We start from the raw sequence: 14,539 nt of genomic DNA, 5'->3' as shown, positions 1-14,539 counted from the left end.
TCAGGAAAAGCTATTTTGTAGTTTAAAGCTTTAGCAGACTTTTCAGCCAAACATGTGAGCTGTGATGGCATTAGTGGTCAAAACTAGCTGAGCACAGAACAAGAGTCTGCTGACAGTGAAAAAGAAATGCAGCCAATCAGAATATGAATTACCATAATGAAAACTGACTGGTAGAGAAAGAGAGCTTACAAGCTGGAGTGATGTTACAAAAGCACTTCCTTGCTGAGTCTGAACTTTTTGTAGTGATGTTGACAATGGTGTGGTGTGGTGGATGAGTGCTCAAAGATGCATGGGTTTAAAAAGAGCATTGTGGGTGTGTTTCCATTTGGTCCATCTTCGTTGAACTGATACATTATTCTTAATACATCTTCAATAGTTGCCTTTAATAGACTGTCTACAGTTAATAAGTGCTTGAGAGATAGCTTACATGACTCATTCTTTGTATATTACAGCTCTATGTTTTCTTCCAAATTTGCCCTGGGATAATTTGAACACACTGTGAGATATCTACTAAAATTGGGGTATTTTGGAATTAATGCTGTTAAATTAGTAGTCCAAATCAAAAATGCCTCTCAAACACAGTTGTGTATACTTTTTTTTACATAGAAGAATCAACTTTTATTGGCAGTATATATATATTGGCTGACATCCTCCTCTCACCCACCTCCTCCACAGAGTCCAGTGGGCAGCCCAGGACAAAGCTGGCCCTCCTTACCAGCTTATTTAGTCTCTTCCTGTCCCGGTCCGTGCTGCCTGGTCTCCAACAGACCGCAGCGTATTGAATAGCAGAGGCTACCACAGAGTCATAAAAAGTGTTTAGGAGGGACCTGCACACTCTAAAGGACCTCAGTCTCCTCAGAAGGTGGAGGCGAAATTCTGATAGCAGAGGATGGTTTTGATCCATCAACCTCTGGGTTATGGGCCCAGCACGCTTCCGCTGCGCCACTCTGCTATTGTTCACCCTGGATGGAACTCAAACCCACAATCCCTGGCTTAGGAGGCCAGTGCCTTATCCATTAGGCCACGGGGGCTTTAAAATAAACATTTTAAATCATTTCCACTGAATGTAAAAATCAAATTATTCTGTAGTTCCATGCTTTACAGTTCGGGTTCATCAAACAGCAGTTACATTCCAGTCCACTAGATGTCTCCAGCAAAAATTCACGGCCATGGTAGGATTTTATTTTGAAGAACGAGACCGGAAATCCAAGCTTTGCTGTAGCTGGAGGGTTTTTTCATTAGCTGAGAGAATCTTAGTTGTTACAAATCGAACGATATAGACCGATTAAAATGGCCGGAACGGCTTCAGTTGCTGGTGAAGTGTTCGTCGATGCGTTGCCATACTTTGACCAAGGTTACGATGCAGCAGGTGTCAGAGAAGCAGTGAGTAAATTCTGTTGAGAATCTGCTAACGTTCATATCAGCATGTTAGCTAACCATGCTTGACCTAACGTTAGGTTGCTATACAGGCACAGTGTAAAATGTTGTTAATATTTCACTGGAACAATCGGCAGGTAGAAACTACAGTATACGTTATGTTTGTAGTTAACCATACTAATATTTGTCATCCTCGTTTGTTTAGTGATTTACTTCGAAACGCTAAGTGTTTCTATTTAGCTCATAGCTTATGATTCACAGCATGTTCAGATACCATAGTGAAATATGGTCTGTTTGTGGTAACCTGTTTCCTCTAGGAAATTCAAAGACCCCTTTAATAAAGGGAATGGCTTTTGGTCTAAAAATGTTGGTCTATTTTTCACTTGTAATGTCTCGTTGTTTTATCTGCTTCTGTTAATTAACGCTTACCTACCACTGTTGTAGCTAATTTAGATTTGTGTATGTTTGCGTGTACGAATGTGGGTGTGTGGTTGGTGAGGCACTATGGTTACGATAGGTTATCTGCACGCCTGTGGGCATAGGTGGTAATCAGTCACACATAGGTTAGATAATCAAGAGTCTTTATTGTCATTATGCAAGCATAACGACATTTTGTAAAGATTCTCGGCTTAGATGTACACACATAAATAGCAGCAAAATTTAAAATGAACACTTAAGAAAAATATCAAAAATATTAAACACAAAGTAAAGTGAAGTGAATAAAGTGCACTTAGTGCCAGTCTATGGTGTGCTGTGAGTGTTTGATTGTGTGTGTATGTGACTGGGGTGGGGCATGTGTGGAGTCCTGTAGGGGGGTGGGATGTGAGTGTTTCACTGCAGGGGGGTTATTGTTTTTACAGCTCTGGGGAAGAAGCTGTTCCTGAGTTTGTTGGTGCTGGTTTTTGTGTTCCTGTACCGCTTTCCTGATGGAAGCAGTACAAACAGTTTGTTGCCTGGGCGGGTGGGATCTGTGGCAATGCGTCTGGACTTTTTCTGGACTCGGACAGTGTAAACTGAGTCCAGATCTGGTAGACGGCAGCCCACAATCCTCTGTGCTGTCCTCACCACCCGGGCTAAGTCCTTCCTGTCCTGTCCTGTGCTGTGCAACTGCCATACCACACAGTCACACTGAGACACAGGATGCTTTCAATTGTGGCCCTGTAAAAGTTCGCAAGCAGCTGAGAAGACAGTCCAGTCCGTTTCAACTTTCTGAGAAAGAAGAGCCGTTGTTGGATCTTTTTCACCAGGTGCGAGGGGTTCACTGACCAGGAGAGGTCAGAGGAAATGTGGATGCCCAGGAACTTTATGCTGTCCACCTGCTCCACCGCCTCCCCAAGTATACAGACAGGAGCGTGATCAGTCTTCCTGGACCTCCTGTAATCCATTATGACCTCCTTGGTCTTGCTGATGTTCAGGACAAGGTTGTTCCTGAAACACCACTGTGTCAGGTTCTGGACCTCGTCTCTGTAGTGGGTCTCATCATTGTTGGATATGAGACCCACCACGTTGGTGTCGTCCGCAAACTTAATGACCATGTTTGTGGGAGATGATGATCAGGGGAAGCCATGCAGTTTTTCAACCGTGCCTGTGTGTGTGACGTCGGAATGGGTTTTGTGTCACAAGCTTAGTGTTTTTATCTTATTGTACGAGCTCGTTTTAAGTGTTTTGGCACCCGCCTTGTGTAGGTGCTTTTTAAAGATTTGCAAGTTAATACCGTGTTAAACACACACCCACGGAGGACTTCGTTTTTACATACTACCATGAGTTGGAAACGTCTTCAGATTCCCTCAAGTGGCGTATTTTTTGTAGCTAGATTGCCGCTATAACCACAGCGCGTCTGGGTTTTGTGTAGGACTGTGTAAGACTCAACACGGCTTTGGAGCACATCTGCATTTTTCACAGCACATAAAGCTCGGGTGCTGTTGATAACGATGATAACTCTGTTTAATTTATGAGGAAGTGCATTGCATTCATCAAAAGAAACTGAGACGTTGTAATTATTTAGCATCCTATGACTGTATCTTGTTCCTGCATTGTTTGAATACACTTGATGTGAGGTGCTTTGGACAAAAGTTCTGAATGTCATGTATCTTTTAAAGCACAAAGATTTTCCCTCTGTTTTTTGACTTGTGTTGCTATGGAACGGCTTGGCAAACATTCAAACATCAAATGAGTGTTTCTGTCAACAAGTTAATGGGTCAGCTATGTGTTAGTGTCATGACTCAAGTGTAAATGATAACTGTGTTTGCCTCCCTTCTTTATATAATATGAAATTAGGATCTCATAATTGAGAATATACAGCTCTCATTACTGGAACTTCCAAAAGTCTTTTCAGGGATTAGCTGATCAACAGAAAAATTACTTGATTACTTTGATAATGTCATTGTCATTTTCAATGTCATTTTTCAAGCAGAAATGTCAAACATTTGCTGGTTCCAGCTTCTTAGGTGTAATGACTTGCGTTATGATAGTAAATGAAGAGTTGTTGGGTATGAACTGTTGATTGGACTGAAGAATCAGCTTGAATATGTCACCTCAGGCTTTGGGAAATTGTGAGAATTTTTTACATTTTTTTGACATTTTGTAGATTTGATTAATTGTGAAAATAATCATTAGTGGCTGCCCTACTTACGAGACTGACTGAAGTTTGCTTTTGTACAATAATGTGTCCTAGTAATCTGTGTCAGTGAGCCAGCATGCACCATACCACAGTCTTGCCATGGCAACACTTAAATGAAGTGCAGTCATGTCAAAAAGTCTGCTGTGAAAAGGTCTCCTTCTTTGCCGTGGCACCTTAGCTCAAGCTTCTCACAAAGTTATAAAGCCATTAAAATACTTGTCAAATAAATGTGGCTGATACAGAACACCTCACAGAACAAGACCTGCTATCATGTGCTCAATTAGCTCATTTGGTCTACAATCAGGCCTTTTTGTTTTGGATGCATCTGTTGGTCATGTGATTGCATCACACAGCCTGAAAATCAACAAAAAAGTTTGTGCGTAACTGACAGGTGGTGTGACACACCGGTGTTTAACTTCCAATTGAAAACAGTGGGTGTGTTTGGAAATGAAGTGTTGTGCAGCTCCCTCTTTGTGCATTTTAACTTGTCATTATTTCCTTTGCCTGCAAAGAACAGTTGCTCATTTATAGGTTAATGACTTGGCTCTCACCTGACTGCTTCTCTACTTCTCTCAACACTGCAGTAAGGCTGCAGCTAAAGATTATTTTCATTATTATCATAATCTGTCCATTATTTTCAGAATGAATCAATTAAAACTTAATTGACTTTCATCTATTTAAATGCCAAAGTATCATGAACAACAATTTTCCAGAGCCCAAATTGACATCTTCAGATTGTTTCTTTGTCCAGCCAACAGTCCAAAACCCAAAGACTCTTAATTTACCATCATAAATGTCAATGAAGTTTTAATATTTCCCAGTTCTGAGAATCAGCAAATGTTTGATACTTTTGCTTGAAAAATGACTGAAACAATTTATCAATTATTAAAACAGTTGTCATTTAATTGTCATTCAGTCAACTAATCGATAGAATAATTAAACATTGAAGTTAAAGGCGGCAGCGTTAAACATCATCAACAAAAGAAAGCTATCAAGAGAACTGCAAAAAGAATTTTGTTACATCACTACACTTTGATGGAGGACATGGAAACTTAAATCTGGGTCATCAGTCTGTTTGTGGCCTAAGGCTACATGCTTATTGATGTTAGCAAGATGGGGAATATAAAATGCAATTTATCATTAGCCATTTGTTTTTCTGGTTTAAAGTAGAATCATAAGTCAGGTGTGAGGAATGACTGAGTCTGTCTTCAGCTGAAAAGGAGAAACATTGTCAGTGATATTAGCTAATGGAAAATAATGATAATGATGATACACGTGACACATTCTTGCCCCCTGAAAGCTTATCCACTCTACCATATGGTTGGATTATGGGGAAAGTAAAATAAACAAAAAGTTTTTGTATTTAAGATTTAATTTCAGCCTGAAATCTGCTTTGTCACATGCAGTCCAAAGGTCACCGGTACCGGTGGATTTTTATTTTTTGGTATCTGCCCTATTTTCCCTGTGCAAAAACAAGTTATCTTTTCTCTTCTAGGCTGCAGCATTGGTGGAAGAGGAGACAAGAAGATACCGACCCACCAAGAACTACCTGAGCTACATGCCCACACCTGACTTCTCTGCTTTTGAGGTGAAAAACTCCTCCTCAGGCCCGCTGAGACACTCTTCACAGCTTCAGCCAGTATGACAGAAATAACATGTCTTGTTTCTTATTGCCCTTTAGACAGAAATTATGAGGAATGAATTTGAACGGCTGGCAGCTCGGCAGCCCATGGATCTCCTGAGCATGAAGAGGTAAACCCTACACACTACAGGAGCCTGTGTTGATGCTTAGAGCAGCAAAACAACTGAGTTAAAGGTCTGCATGTCTCTGTGGGCACAGAAATACATAATCATGCAAAAATAAAGCCGGGTCCAATACTGAGTGTAGTGAAAGAGTTCTACATGCACAGAATATAAATACATTATTGAGTGAGGCACTACAATAAGTTAAGTGATGGGTATATTTTAAGGTATGATAGGGTAGTTGTCAGCTAAATGTCTTTTTGCGTGTGGAGGTGATTGAAATGCTGAATCCTTCTCATATGTTAAGGCCTACGTGCAAATTCTCTGATATGTGTTTGATATGGTATTGGCAGGAAAAAAAAGTAAAATTATCACATTAAAATCCTTAAAATTACACTGATTCCTCGTCAGAATATGTGAATCATTGCACAAGTTTAACTGCTGGACACAAGTCTCTTCTCAGTGTTGGTGCACTGGAGGCTTTGTGCTTCCATATCACTTTTGTTTATGCTGAATATTGGACCAGGATCGGCTTCTAAATGATTTCATAAAATTGTGAATAAACTTTCATTGAGCGCAGAGAAAGTTTACACTTTCAGCAATGAGGGTGAAAACTACCTTATAGTGTCAGACTATGCACATACATCATGTTCTCCACAGTAAAGCTCAAACGTTCAACTGTAGGAACAGGAAGAAAAACATATTTTTGACTGGTGGGTGATTTTAAACATGAGTTCTGCTTGCTGCTATGAGAAGAAAGTGTTTATTTTGCTCTGATGGTAAGTCTCCGCTTTCATTGTGTGGTAGTAATTTCTTGTAAGTACTCATTTCTAACGCTAAAACTTTTTTTTTTTTTCCTGTGGAGATACGAGCTGCCAGCACCCTCATCAGGCCAGAAGAATGACATCACAGCGTGGCAGGAGTGTGTGAATAATTCAATGGCCCAGCTCGAGCACCAGGCAGTCCGCATTGAGAACCTGGAACTCATGTCACAGTATGGAACAAACGCATGGAAAGTGTACAACGAGTATGTGACAGCAGTTCACCTCTCCCAGTTACTCACTGTGTAATCGCTCTGAAGGCTGCTAACGTGTTATCTCTTCCTCCTCCTTCAGTAACTTGGCCTTCATGATTGAGATGGCTCAGAAGGAACTTCAGAAACTCAGGTGACCGATGACTGAAACCTTTGTGCTGTATAGAAGTATTATCAACCCAGTTTTCACATATTTACCGGTTGTTGTTATTTATTTATTTATTCATTTAAATTTTTTTTGGTACACAGGAAGCAAATTCAAGATTTAAACTGGCAGCGAAAAAATGACCAGTTAGCAGGAGGAGCCAAACTGCGAGAGCTGGAGTCAAAGTATGTTGTTTGAAGATTTTTTTGTGTTTATACCACTGTACTTAGGATGCATACCAGTTAGATGTTTTCTCTGTTGTAACATCTGTATCCATTCCTGTCGAACAGCTGGGTGTCTCTGGTCAGTAAGAACTATGAGATCGAGCGGGCCATCGTCCAGCTGGAGAACGAAATAACACAGCTCAGACAGCAGCAGGGGGACGAGAACAAAGAGAACATCCGACAAGACTTCTAGAGCTTTCACTCCAGTAGAGCTGATCTACAAACTAATGTTCTCTCATTCAGACAGAGGCCATCTTTTTGGACTGGACAAAGAAGCAAGACGAGGAGGGAAAGTTAACCTGTATGGAGGTTTATTGCCTAAAAACCTCAATGACAATAAATATTATTCCCAGACTTCATTCCTTTTTATTCGACTGTAATCACAGAGGTGGAAAACGGCATGAAGCATCTTTTTGGCGGTACAGATGTTTTACATTCAGTCCACCCACCGGTTTTCCTGCTACAACTTCACTTTGTCTGGTAGCTGACATCTGCCAGATGTTGCTGTGTACTTGACATTACTGAGTCAGTGACATCATTTGGCAAAATAATTTCACTTTAAAATGTAATTTATACCAGCATGTAGGTTTCAGCCTCAGTCAGGCTGCCTACCATTACAGGAGTCTATTTTAGAATGACGTGTACATATTTTGTCAAGTCTGTCAGCGTCAAAGTTATTTCTGTGAGCCCCAATATGACTTTCATTCATGTTATGATTATGCTTTTTTAAATAAAATAAACATTTCCTACATTTCCCAGTGTGTTTATTTGACCTTTTCCATATAATTTATCTCATTATCACTAAACCTGACTCGAGTTTTGCTTATTTGTTTATGCAAACAGTTAAAAATAAGCAATCTGCTCTATGCTATTGCCATATGTTTTGTAAAGCAATCTGTTTACAACACTTGTAAGTTAGATAAGAATGAGATTTTAGCAGGAAAGATAATGTGGGTTAAAAAAGTGGCTCTTGAGTGACGGACTGTTGTCAGGCTGGTAATGCCACTGTAATATAATGTTGGTTTCTAAACTAGTACAGTTTCATAATAAAGTTCAATGGCTGTGCAAAAACAAGTTATATATATATAATATAATGATGATTGACTAATAGAAATTTAAAGGTTCACCCCAAACCGGTAGTCACAAAAAGTTTTACTTTTCTATCTTTTGTAGTTATGGTAATGAGTCACCGTTTTAATACCAACCACATAGCAATGAGGTTAGAAGTTAGGTTTCCTATCTAATTAATTCTCATAATTACCTAGTGTAAATTATTGGTCATAAAACCATGTATGACATGCTGTTGGTGTTACCACCGAACAAAATGATTATGTTTTCAGCTTAATACAAGAAATACATGATAATAAAATGACTGTTCCATTAATGCTTGTTGGTATCAGATTAACATTTGATGGACTGGTTCATGTAAACCAGTATTTGTGTGTGCATGTGTGGGGGGAATGTACGGGAATCTGAGTGTGTGTGTGTGTGTGTGCAGAACTCCTTTACTATGGTGCATCTCTAATTTGAAACACGAGTCTCAAAAGCATGTCACCGTAGATAACATGTAATATCTTATCTGGTGCACACAAAAATGGAAATTTTCATTTATTATTATTTATTGCCACATGCCTTACACAGTGTGCATAACAATCACTCAACTCAACCTCCTTTTACTTCCGTTTTTGATCAGATCAAACACGATCATCTGAACTGACAATCACTCAATGTGTGGCGAATCAAAAAGCCCAGCTGCATGAGATTATCTGTATGGTTGTCATGAAAAGCCAGATGTCCAGCATAGAAAGGGGCTGGGTAGCAAGGTGGGTTGACCAGATCAGAGGAGTTTCTATATTTCTATGTACACCAACCAGGGACTGAACTAAATCAAAACCCAGCCAAAACACTGACAGACATGTTCTTCCACCCTCTTGGGTTTTACAGCTTTCACTCATCTCACACACTCGGATTTGCAGGCACCGTTAAACCATTTGCAAAGACATTATAGGGTTCTCATCAGGAAAAGTCATCAGCTGTGAGTGAATCAAATCTGACTATGTGCAAAACTTTGTGGACAGCATCAGCCACCGGTAGCTAGAGTAGCAGCAGGTTATTTTGGCCATGCTCCAGTCTATATACTGAGAGTGTTGAGAGCTGGTACTAAAGTAACATCCTCTGGCAGGTTCTGGTTCTGGTCCTGACTTCCTTTACTCTGGAGAAACTTCTGCCGATGCCTCTCCTCCTGACGTTTCTTCTTCTCTTGTCGCTGCTGCTCTTTCCTCTGCTTGTTAGACACCTGGACACGAGTAAAGCAAAAATGATTTTTTTTTTTTTTTAATTTCAGTTTAACTGAGGTGTGTTTGGAGCTCAAAGTATTTGTTTCCATGTCAGTATTCAAAAGCAAAACTGCTGCACTCTGTCTACATGCAATAGTATAACCACTGGCCATTTTATGAGTGAGGAAAACATTCAAGTGAAATCTGAAACAAAAAATAGCTTCAGGCTGCAATCAATTTGGCTAGGCAGCTGCACATAATGTGAGTCTACCTTTGGTTTTTGTACATTGCTGCCCTCTGCCAGCTGTTTTTGCTCGCTGCAGTCAGTAGTTGCTGCTCTGCAGGCTGAGCAGGATCCTGAGGCACACTGGCCCCGACAGGACTGGCCCAACTTGGAACCAGCGAGCCACTCGGCATTGATGGTTGCTGCACTCAGTTGCAGAAGATTCTCCTCATCACCTGAAGTAGGACACATACACATAAACACATGAAAAAAACTAGTCAATGTGATGTGATCTTTACTATTCTTTAATGTCAAGCAAAACACTGTTGAATTACAGGATGTTTATGAGCTCAATGGAAAATTTAGTTGAACAGACAAGCTTGGTTAAGTCTGTAATAAAGCTGATTCCTGTTTGTTCTCTTTTCCCTGACAGTCTAATTCTTGCAGCAGCTAATGAGTCAAGTGTAACTTCTGACCCTGTATTCCTCGATTCTTGATGGAGCTCAGGATCACGTTGTCCTCCTCTGAGACTGTGGGAGAAGGATTTTTCTGTCTGTCTCTCAGACCATCCCCAAACTCACGCTGCTGTCCTCGTGAATTCTGCAGATTCTGGGAACAGCAATAGTGAGAAAATATCAGTAAAGAGTGCAATTATAATATTCTTCAGCACGTATATGTTCAACATGTCATGATACACTCCTAACATTTAAAAAGGTGGGCTGGAACTTACTAAATTATTTTAGCTACTGTCAGATGAGAGGGATAATTGCTCCTAAATTCTGGTCTATTGTATACTATATAGAATACATACTTCTATGCGGAGCTGAGCAGGACTCTCAGAGTTGTCTCCAGTCCGCCTCACACTGTCATAATGGTCACCATAGCGGTAGGCAATGTGTAGCTCTCTGCACACCTGCTTCTCTGAACCATTTATCTGCAATAAGAACAGAACATATAAACCGTGTGGTGTACAAAAAAGGCATTAGTTTACACATAACAGCAGGACCTTAGATCATGTCATGTTATCTGAAAACCCTTCTCTGTCCCTACCTCCCACAGTGGTGTGTTGAGCTGATGGATGACCACTTTTACTTGTTGACTGCGAGCAAAAGCCACGATAGCATCATTGCCAGCAAACGTTCCAGGCTGAGAGAGGTTTGCCACTACGGGAAAGAAACAAAAATTAAAAATGACTTAAAAGATCATCTTAAGCAGTTACAACACAACTTTTTATGGTTTCATCAGATTTACATCTTCTTTTTTATTTCTAAATTGATAATATAAATTGCATATAAATGTCATTCGAATGAAATAAACATTTTAACTAGCTGCTGTTCTGACTGAACTGAAGTCAAGACAGACACAGCTGGCAGCGGTTCCCAACTCTGCTGGCTTGTGACACTTGTGAATGAAGCAATGTTGAATGGTGCACACCTTCATTAACTGTTTAGTGCATTAGTGTTTTTATCCATTGTTTTATTTTGGTTTTTTAATTTTATGCCTGAAAACGTCAAATTAAGCAGCAATTCACCAGTTAAAAAGAGACAAGATGAGAGGAAAGTCTGAGAAAAAACTCACATTATTGTGCATGGGGAAAAACATGTTTTTTAAGAAATTTTGTGCAGATTAATCTTGCAACTGTTCATTACTCTCCTCCTCCTTCCATGTGCTACCACAATTGATTTTTTTTCTTTTTACTCCATTGTTTCTTCATTTTCCAGTTCTGGAACACAGGCAATTTTGGTTTTGATCAAACTGAAAAGTCCAAAAATCCTTATCTAATGAGGTAGGCATAAAAGCCACCAGGGGGCACTGCATAGTTGCTGGCAACATTGTCTTCCATTAAATACAATAGATTTCCCATGTACATTAACATGACAGAACAGTCAATTGTGGATAAGGCTTTAGTTACCCAGTGTCACACACTGGCTCGTTTTCTTACAGTGCTGTGCAAAGGGCACGTCATCCTCGACAAAAGGTTCAAAGTCCTGTCGATGGGACATCATATACTGGACAGTCTCCTGCCGAAGCCGGAGGTGACCTCTGGAGTGACCCTCTAGCTGATCACCTAGAGCTCTGAACAGACAGTTCCTGCAAGAGACAAAGACAGTGGTTGGTATGTCTGCACATGACTGCCTAGAGTTAAATGACTCAGTTTCAAGGTTCTTGGCTAGAATGAACCTTAGATTATGTTTAAATCAATCGTGTACATTCCACAGATGCATTCATTAGAGTCACCATTAGCTGGCAGGTTTCTGGATTGACCAATAACAATAACTTAAGTCATGCAAATCACAAGACGCCCAGACTTTCTGCTCAATAGGAAACATGACTGATAAATGAGACGGTACTGTCAATCGATTAAATTCCCATCCTAATTTTTCATTTAGCCAAAATAATTAGGATCTCCAGCTCTCCAGCTCAAAAATAAGCATTATGTCTATAATAAAAGAGTATCATAGACAGTTAAAGACAACACAGAAAAAGACGAAGAACAGCCGGACATCACAATATTTTTCAGGCTCTTACCCATCTCCAGGGACTTCTCTTAGCTTGAGTCCAAGCGCCTGGAGCTGATTAGAGAAACTGACAAACTCTGCCCCTTCATCACAATCCTGAGGCCGATTCTTGCGGTCCTTTACGATAGCCCGGCGTGCTGCCCGCTCATCCCTTTTGCGTTCCAGTTCACTCTTCTTGTTGCTCCGCACAGGTTTTGGTGTCTGTTTCCTTGACATGTTGGTTACAGTTGTTTCTGGGGACCAGCAGCACAACGTATGTCTTTTTGTAGTAATTTCCTGGCACTGGCATCAACCACTACCACACATCTGGAACCAGTTTAATAAACAGATAATTAGAGGTGTGTGGGTGGGGTGTCAGAATATGTATAATATGTATGTATAATAAGACTGCCATTTCAGCCAGTTAATCTTCTTTAAGTGTTTAATTTGCAAGAAACATATATCCCACCATCCCACCAAGACTTTACACCAAACTCCATCAGGAAATTTGACACCTCTAAGTTGAGATTATTGGGCTACACATATGGATAATACGTAGATGATAAGCTATATATTTTGTCTGATTCTCTATTGCATACTGGCAAATTCAAAATACAAATAATGTTTTAAGTAACAACTTGTTTCACTGTAATTTAGAAATGTATACTACTCATAACGGCCTCTCTCCACGACGTATTTTAATGGGATATCTACAAAGCCTACCTAGCCAAGGCGATCCCAAATTTTTAAAGATGTGTTTGGTTGTGTTTTACCAGACGGAGGGTTACATCTATCACGAAAAGAAAGACTGACTTAAGATTTCATGTAACGTTGTCACTAAAGCAAAATACCAATTCCACAAGTTTAGTTATATAGTTAACTAACTACTTAGTAATACTAACTAGTAAGTAATGTACTAAAAAGTACTAGTTTCAAGTAACGTTACTTTTTAGAAACAAACACAAACGGCTTCATGTTAAGTTAGCCGTTAGCTGACATGAACTTCGACAGCTAGCTGGCTAGCTAGCATTCAACGATTAGATATTTACCTAGTTACATAACAAAACGTATCTTTCGTTTGTAGCACTCACAGCATAGTAGGTAATTGGAGAATTGGACGCAGCTAATAAACTGATGCTTACCTTTAACAAGCTGCCGTCGACAAGATGTAATTATGTTTGGTTTTTTATTTTATTTATTTATTTATTCTTTGCTCAAAAGAGGGAGATAGTGATTGCCCGTTTTTGTTTACAACTGGAGTTCCGCTTACGTATGTCCATGTGCGTCAAACCTACGGAAGGGAAAATGGGCCAAACTTCATAGGCGCTTTAAAAAAAAAAGAATCATATTTGGCTCATAGTACCAGCAAGCTTATTCATTGAAAACGCCAAGTGTATATTCACTATACCAAGGCTATCTATCTATTTTCATCAGTGACAATGTACGACATATCTATCGATCTATCTATCTATCATCCATCTGACACTTGTGACTGGGCTCTGAGTCATTTTGTATTGCAGACTGTGACTCAGGACCAAGTAGGAGTTTGAGTTAAAATTTTGAAAGAAATTTTGTGTCTGAAAATCTCTCCACCTTCAACAGTTGGTGAAAATAAAGCAGGGGAGGAGTGGGTTGAGAAGCAATAAACAGGATGTTTGCAATGTAAAAAAAAAAAAAAAAAAAAAAGACTAGCAGACACACTGAGACGAAAAAAAAACACATAGCCTAAAGACATAATACTGCATCAGAAAACAGAAAGAAGCAGTGATGTTGTACAATTCTAGTTGCTAAAAAAATACAAGTACAAATTTGTACCAAACCAGTTGGCATGAAAGAAGCAGCCCATACATCAGCAGATGTCAGGTGGTGCATGGTTTACTGTAGACCTCAGTGAGTGATGGTACTGTGTGTGCACAGATGTAATGGCCTGAAGGCTATCCAAGCATTCGTGCATATGCAGCAATCAGCGTCAGTCACCTTAGCGGAACAGAAGAGCTGCCAGCCAAGCATGAACAACGGATTTATACTGTATCTATGTGCGTGTGCAGTATGTTTGTATCTGTGGATTTGTGAGTCAGCTCAAAAGAGCGCATCAAATTATTACACTAAGCCTACATGAAAAAAGCACATCAAGTCAAATAAAGTCAGTTATGACTGACTTCACAATGTGTTATGTGTGACTGAGAGAAACGTACAGTCTTTGTCACTTTCACTGACTTGCTTAAGAGTTTTTTGACATGATACAAGATTATTTGTATTGAAAACACCTGCAAAACCATATTGATGTAATACATATAATACATCTTAGCCCATGTCAAGATCCAACATAATATCTCTGTAACTGCCTGCTCACCGTAACAGTAACAGCTCATACGTTTTGGCTTAGAGCTGTGATAAAGT

General features: G+C 39.7%; 2 protein-coding genes across 4 annotated transcripts; one reads left to right on the top strand and one right to left on the bottom strand.

The window, feature by feature from the left end:
* The first annotated feature begins 1,192 nt into the window (after positions 1–1,192).
* bcas2 (BCAS2 pre-mRNA processing factor) lies at positions 1,193–7,893 on the top strand. The gene is made up of 7 exons (XM_046397548.1): positions 1,193–1,383; positions 5,493–5,585; positions 5,679–5,749; positions 6,606–6,767; positions 6,856–6,906; positions 7,023–7,103; positions 7,209–7,893. Exons 1-7 carry the CDS (start codon positions 1,291–1,293, stop codon positions 7,333–7,335), a joined length of 678 nt encoding a protein of 225 aa, XP_046253504.1. The 5' UTR covers positions 1,193–1,290; the 3' UTR covers positions 7,336–7,893.
* An 829-nt stretch (positions 7,894–8,722) lies between these two features.
* otud3 (OTU deubiquitinase 3) lies at positions 8,723–13,438 on the bottom strand. 3 transcript variants are annotated; one of them, XM_046397628.1, is made up of 8 exons: positions 13,282–13,438; positions 12,171–12,466; positions 11,584–11,732; positions 10,692–10,804; positions 10,453–10,575; positions 10,118–10,250; positions 9,690–9,877; positions 8,723–9,438 (listed from the first exon to the last, which is right to left on the bottom strand). In XM_046397628.1, exons 2-8 carry the CDS (start codon positions 12,374–12,376, stop codon positions 9,274–9,276), a joined length of 1,077 nt encoding a protein of 358 aa, XP_046253584.1. In that variant the 5' UTR covers positions 12,377–12,466; positions 13,282–13,438; the 3' UTR covers positions 8,723–9,273. The 3 variants fall into 3 exon arrangements, with proteins under 3 accessions (XP_046253584.1, XP_046253585.1, XP_046253586.1); XM_046397629.1 differs by having other exon boundaries at positions 12,171–12,393; positions 13,282–13,437; XM_046397630.1 differs by lacking the exon at positions 13,282–13,438 and adding an exon at positions 12,863–13,015.
* Positions 13,439–14,539: the final 1,101 nt, after the last annotated feature.

Source organism: Scatophagus argus, chromosome 8 (assembly GCF_020382885.2).
Source record: "Scatophagus argus isolate fScaArg1 chromosome 8, fScaArg1.pri, whole genome shotgun sequence".
Taxonomy (NCBI): domain Eukaryota; kingdom Metazoa; phylum Chordata; class Actinopteri; family Scatophagidae; genus Scatophagus; species Scatophagus argus.
The sequence above is the reverse complement of the archived record's forward strand: the minus strand, read 5'-3'. Positions and strand labels throughout refer to the sequence as shown.